Genomic DNA, 6,732 nt, shown 5'->3' with positions numbered 1-6,732 from the left:
TCTGATGCTGTCACCTCAAGGCCCCTCTGTGTTAGAGGGTAGTGCGTTTATGTACTGGGCTCAATGGTAGCTCTTGGCTGAACAAATACTTGGAGGCTGGATGGCGCTCTCATTGTAGCTGAATAACCAGCTGTCAGTGTGGGTGTTGACTGTGTTGAAAGGCAATGCTCTTCAAGTTGATGGGGTTAAAAACCACAAAAATGCTGTTAAATCAGAGGTTTTGAAAGTGACATCCACTAAAAGAAAACCTCGTGCAAATAATGTGACTGTACCATCTACCGATGGTGTCAAATTTGAGCCTGTTACAATTCGCTGACTAGAGTATGTGAGCTCAAAGGCTTGGGGCTTATGCTGTGACATTGAGTGACTACAGCTCTTTTGGTTGAGAGTGATGTTTGCTGTACTCCTGTGTAATGCTGTCTTTTAGCTGTCTTTGGCAAACTCGGCTCTGCCCATGGCCAAGGGATTAAAGGCTGTTAAATGTTACTTCTGATTACAAGAAGGCGAAGTACATCACCTGAGCAGCATGTGTTTAATTCTGTTCATAATACCTTCAGGTGCTGTTCTGATCTTGGCTTGGAGTAGCTTGTCCTAAGGCTGCAAGGCAGCTTGCACATGGGGGTGTCGTGTGACAATGACAGTGCAGGCTGGTGAGGCAAGACATTGCAGCCGTGCTATCTCTGCTGTGCCAGCAGTGTGTTAACCTTGAACCCTGGGCTGGTTTCAGCCAAGAAGTAGGAGCCAGGGGAGCCGGCTGCTTGGCTGATGCTGAACTGGGGGCTAGATAAAGAGGAAGCTTCCCAGTTCTCCTGGGAACTGGGGACAAGAGAGTGGTACTTGTGTGATGGGTGCTGGAGAGTTCCCCTGGCCAGTTTCTTGGCCACGACCTGTCTTCCACCCCAGCAGCAGCATGGAGCGGACAGGTTGGGCTGACTCACCTACAGGCCTGGGTGTTTCATATCTTGGAGGTTTAAGGAACCGACTGAGAGAAATATTGAACCACAAACTACAGCTCTGGTTTGGGTTTAAAATGACACAAGTGTAGTCTGTCCTGTTAAATGCTTGATGTGATGCATGTTTATATAATTTAGATCTTGATGGGCATGTGGGTGTTTGGGTGTGCCTTATTAATGATTTATATTTGTAGGCTAGTGATAGGACAGTGTACTGAGATGGTCTGCTGGTAGAATTGCCAGTTGTAGCTGCCAAGTTCAGAGCCGAAGGTGCTAATAGGTTTTGTTGCAGTGTGTCATCTCTCTTGCATGTTATTCTTTAGTGCTTACCTCAGTGATTTGTGGGACTTGTATCTTGAAGTTTCTTGTGTTAATCCATATGTATGCTACAGTGTAATACAAAGATTTGCGATGCTACTTGTAATTGTTACACGTGATTTGCACAGTAAATATATTTACAGAGTTGTTCTGCTGGCAAGACTTCCTTGGGGTGCAAATTTCCACATGGTGGGATGTGCATTTGTGGGAAAATGTCTAGTAGCTTGAAACAGTTGGGTGCTTCCTCCTTTCCCATTTTTTTTATCTCAACATAGAAGCACAGAGATTATGCAATTTTTCAGAGGATGTCTGACAGTGGCAACCTGAACTTGGACCTCTGTAATCCTAGTTGAGTGTCTCAGGGGATGGTTGTACTGGTTAAATGTTATTCTAGATTTCTTCAGTCATCAATTTCTGGGGCCAGACTTGCTTACCAGAAAGAAGCAACTTGATCTTTATATTTAGCTTACATAATTTGTCCTTGCCTTTGAAAGCTCTAGTGAGAAATCAGTGCTTATCAGACCTTACCAGAAAGAAGCAACTTGATCTTTGAAAGCTCTAGTGAGAAATCGGTGCTTATCAGACTGTGAGTATAAAAAACAAAAAGGGGGGAGAAGAGGGAGTACTTGCCATTTGTACTGCAGTTCTGAACTCTCCAGGTTTCTCTTCTATTGCCATGCATTATGTGGGCAGTTTAAATGAAACAATTGTTAGTGCCAAACTAAATTGTATCAAGGCACCTCTAGAAACAATTTTCTTTGACTTTGTGTTTTTTGGAGGGTTTTTTCTTCCTTTGATTTAAAATAAAATGAAAAATAGTGGGGTCCTGTCTGTGCTTATAGGAAAGACTTGTGCTGTGAAGGGAGGGAGGCTCATGGAATCATAGTATTGCCTAGGTTGGAAGGGACCATTAAGACCATGTAGTCCAACCATCAACCTAACACTGCCAACACCACTACTAAACCACGTCCCTCAGCACTACATCTATGTGTCTGCTACATCTACGTGGTGGTTCCACCACTTCCGTGGGCAGCCTGTTCCAATGCCTGACAACCCTTGACAAAGCATGGACCAGCTTTGAACAGAACACACAGATGTCAGGTAGCTGTTGTGATCTTGGGCTTTGGCAGGTAGCAGTAGAGCATGTCTCACCTGAATGTGGCTGTCAGATGCCAGAATGTCTGACAAGAGATGGGCCTAGGAAACAGGGAAGCCTTCATGGAGGGGAGTGAGTGCCATTAAATACACAGAGCACCAGGAGAAGGGAATGGAAAGGCCAAGGTCTCAATTGGTTTCCTATGGAAGCATGAGATGGTCTTGGATAAAGTTGCTGAGTTGAGGACTTGTCAGATGGTGGGGAAGGGTTTGCCTTCTTGCTTCATCTTCAGTGGGCAACAGAGCTTGATGTATTTGCTGTACAAGGTGTTTATGGGAGGAAGGGGAGGTAGAACTGGCCTACTGAAGGATATGCTGTGTTCAGCTACCCATCTGTTCTTGCTATCATAGGAGGGTCTCTGACAATCAGTTAGTCTCCTTGAGTAATGCAGAGCTGGAAGTGATTTGGAGGATGGCTTAATGTATAGAATTATTTCCTCATATGGTTATGCTTTCCTTCCCAAGGTATCATTGAAAGAGATGAAACACCTATGGAGAAAGAAATTGCGCGTCTGCATCGAGTGGACTTTGAATTCTCTGACATATTCTACTTCTGCAGAAAAGGCTTTGAGGCCATTGTGGAAGATGAAGTCACCCAAAGGTTTTCCTCTGAAGAGCTGGTCTCCTGGAATCTCCTCACCAGGACTAATGTCAACTTCCACTACATCAGCCTGAGGCTGACTGTTGTGTGGGTCATTGGGGTTATAGTGCGGTACTGCTTCCTGCTGCCCCTACGGTAAGCTCATGGGTGCTGAGGGACTTTGTCAGGCTGGGAATGCATAAATGTGTGTTTTCTTAGGAAACATCATCTCAATTTTTTTAACCCAAGAGCAGTGTTGGCAGATACAGAAGGTGAACTGGCTTAAACTCTCCTTTGAAGCCATTCAGAACATTTTTATCTTGCCATTTACTGTGGAGAGTAGGTTAGGACTAGTGGTCATGTTTTCTGTGAATGCTTCCCTGAAGGCATGTGTATTGGCAACATAAGTGTAAGCTGGGCAAGCTCTAAAACTTCCTGACATGATATGCATTGGGGTATCTGAATCTGCTGCCTCTACTAGACTGTGATTTTGAACAATATGCCAGGGAATTTCTGAGTTAGAACTGGATATGCCAAGTATCTGAGGAATAATTGAATTCCCACAATCCCTTTCCATTCTAAAGAGGAGAGTGATGTTAAAATGAGCAAAACTACTTACTTCCTTTAATGTCTGTTTTGTCTGTAGCTTTACCCTTGCTGCCATTGGGATTACCTCAATGATTGTGGGGACAACAGTGGTAGGACAGCTGCCAAACAGCAGGTAGGTACTGGGTGTGGTGTGTGAGGGATGAACTTGCCAAGTTGCATCAGTGCAAACAGCTCAAGATTAGGACTGGACATATTATACAAATGTTAGACTACTGATAGTCCACTCTACTCACAAACTTGTGGCCTTGCTTTTAGTGGCGTTTTGAACTTGGGCTGAGGTTGGCTTCTTTCCAGGCTTGGTACTGAGGTTGGTGGTTTCTGCTGGGCTCCTCTTGCTGTCATGAGAGGCTCAAGGGAGCATTGCAGGGAAGGTAATGGTGGTGGGATAAAAAAAATACCCAGGGAGGAGATGACAGCCTTGCCTAGGTAAGTGAGACTAAGGGTGTGATGTGTCTTGGCTGAGCTGCGGTAGCAAGTGAGTGGTAGAGATGGGAATATCCCTCTGTGCTCTGGAGTACCAGGAAAATTTCATCCCTGAGTTGTGTTCAGTAGGCTGGAGAATATTGCACATGTGTCTAGCTGCTTTCCAGGATCCTCCAGATGCTTGTGATTTCTTTCAGTGTGAAAAACTATCTGAGTGAAGTGGTCCACCTCACGTGCTCCCGCATCCTTGTCAGAGCTCTGTCTGGTACTATCCATTATCATAACAAGTGAGTAAGCTGACATTATGATAGTAAAAGCGTGTGTATGCTTCTGCGTGTGTGAGTATCCCGTTTGAAATGTGGCAGCTCTTTCCTGACCTGCAGGCTATTGTCACACTAGATGCTGACTTACCTGTCAGCTTTATGGAACTGTTGTGTGTGTGATGTGGTGCTTAGTGCACTAGCAGGCTAACAAAAAATTATGTAATTGCAGGGAAAACAAACCTCAGAAGGGAGGAATTTGTGTTGCCAACCACACATCACCAATAGATGCGATTATTTTGACAAATGATGGATGCTATGCAATGGTAGGAGGACTTCCATGATGACCACAGCAGAGGGAGAGGGACCTGGAAAGGGAAAGACTGCGGGGTGTTGGTTGTGGAGTTCAGTATTTAACTTTCACAGTAAAGATGTTAACTTGAGCACTAGTCAGTGGATAAAAGTATACATTGTGCTGAAGTTGGTCCACAAGTTAAGTGCTGGTGAAGTTGTCCTGGCAGTGTCAATACTAGGCTCTTCATCTGGTGAAATACTTGAGATATCCTTCCAAGCATGTGTCAAGATGCTTTTAAGTGAATGCATTTTAATAGTTCTTGTGGGCAGTGCCCAGTCCTGGTTTGCAGGTATTTGGGTTTTTTTGAGGGAGATGCAGAAGGGGCAGTTTTGTTTTTTCAGGTGTCTCGTGTACTGATGTGCCTTGTTGGGCTTGCAGGTTGGCCAGGTTCACGGTGGACTAATGGGAGTTATTCAGAGAGCCACAGTCAAGGCCTGTCCTCATGTCTGGTTTGAACGCTCGGAAATCAAAGACCGCCATCTAGTGACCAAAAGGTGAGGTGTGGGTTGGAGCGGGGCTTTGCAGGGCTGGTGTAACTCCAGTGCCTTCTAGTGCCTGAAGTGTCACGCTTTGGGTGTGAAATCCCCGAAGAGTCATTGAACAATCAAAGACCCAGATGAGGAATTAAAGCTTTGGAAGGCCCAAGAAACTGCTGAGGTTGCAGTGGGAAACAGGGTACTTGGAACGTTGGGATCTCAAGAGGGCAAAAGGCTGATTAGCGAAAGCATCTTTTAGTAGGAGCTGTATCTAATTGTCCTGTTCCAAATGATGACTGCTGCTTGTGAATGCTAATCACAGGGATACAAGTTATCTGTAATTCCGCACTACTGCAGACTGGAATGATGCAGGGTACTGCAAATTGGTAGATGTAGGTAGGATTGGAAGCAGTTGATATACTAGTGGCTCAACAGCAGTTCTTGGAGTGAGTTGGAGGGGTTTTGGAGCATTTGGAATGACCCAAATACATTTGCTTGTGAGGGTTTTAGTACAGTAGACTGGTCAAAATGTCAGGTTCCCAGGTCACCAAGGAAGGGTTGGCAGGTTTATACAGGGTGAAGCGGTTCAGACCAAAGGTTCTGGTAAGGTCTGGATTGCAGAAGACTGTCACAAAACATCTCATTTGAGTAGTCATCAGCATAATAACTAATGTCTGATGAATTTGGATATACATTTTGAAAGGATGTGAAGATATTTCACATTCTGGGACTTTCTGTTGAAGAGAAATACTGATGGAAAAAAATGGGCTTTCTGTGACATGAACTGTCTCAACATCATTAGAAATTGTGAACCACTAGAAATAACAAGTTTTGTTTGGGTGAGGGGCAGAAATGTCTAGTTATAAAACTGAGCTGCTTACAAAGGCAGTTTTCTGCAGAATGTCTCCAAAGGCATACCCTTGAACACTGTAGTGCAGTGATAGAAATTATTCCTAATTTTTAAAGAACTTTTAGTTCATTTGGACAGGCTAACTTCTTCACCACCTCATTGGCACTCATCCAAGTGTTATTCAAATAGTGTGAGCTGTAGGCATTTAAGAGTTCTCTTAAGAAATCTGCTGTTAAGCAAGCAGAGCCTGGATGGACCAATGCAGAAGACTTTTTTCTTATGTAGGCAATTTCTTGCAGGTTGAGGTGATCAGAATTAATTGGACTGACTCAATGACATATATTTGTTGGCTTCCTTGGCAGTCATTAATAAAATAATATGGGAGAAAGAAGACAGGATGTTGCCTCACTGTAATGCACTAGGGGCCTAAGGGATGGCTTGCACAAAGCTTCAAGTTTGTCAGAAACAGAAAAGCAAGTACAAATTAGTGTCCAGTAAAAGGCTTTGGTTTCAAACTAATGTGTTGTATGTAAAGATATTTTTAATGCACCTGCCTGGGGAAAGAAGAGTGAAAAGGAGCTGTTTTTAAAGCTTTCCTTCTGCTTCCACAGACTGAGGGAACATGTGGCGGATAAAAGCAAGCTCCCAATCTTAATTTTTCCAGAAGGTAAGAAGCTGAACTGTTCCTTATCTCCAGTCAGTGTGGATATCATCCCTGTCTGCTTTTCATGGCTTCTGGTGCTCATATGTATC

General features: G+C 44.1%; 1 protein-coding gene across 1 annotated transcript in view; it reads left to right on the top strand.

Annotated features, from left to right (window-relative positions):
* The window catches only part of AGPAT9 (1-acylglycerol-3-phosphate O-acyltransferase 9), an 18,763-nt gene that overhangs the window by 9,221 nt on the left and 2,810 nt on the right, over positions 1-6,732 (top strand). The window contains exons 3-8 of the mRNA XM_009890741.1: positions 2,892-3,162; positions 3,653-3,727; positions 4,236-4,325; positions 4,531-4,624; positions 5,032-5,147; positions 6,591-6,646. Of these exons, the coding sequence (XP_009889043.1) occupies positions 2,892-3,162; positions 3,653-3,727; positions 4,236-4,325; positions 4,531-4,624; positions 5,032-5,147; positions 6,591-6,646 (702 nt within the window). The remainder of the gene's footprint in view (positions 1-2,891; positions 3,163-3,652; positions 3,728-4,235; positions 4,326-4,530; positions 4,625-5,031; positions 5,148-6,590; positions 6,647-6,732) is intronic.

Source organism: Charadrius vociferus, unplaced genomic scaffold (genome assembly GCF_000708025.1).
Source record: "Charadrius vociferus isolate BGI_N301 unplaced genomic scaffold, ASM70802v2 scaffold178, whole genome shotgun sequence".
Lineage (NCBI taxonomy): Eukaryota > Metazoa > Chordata > Aves > Charadriiformes > Charadriidae > Charadrius > Charadrius vociferus.
This window is presented reverse-complemented; position numbering and strand designations above follow the sequence as displayed.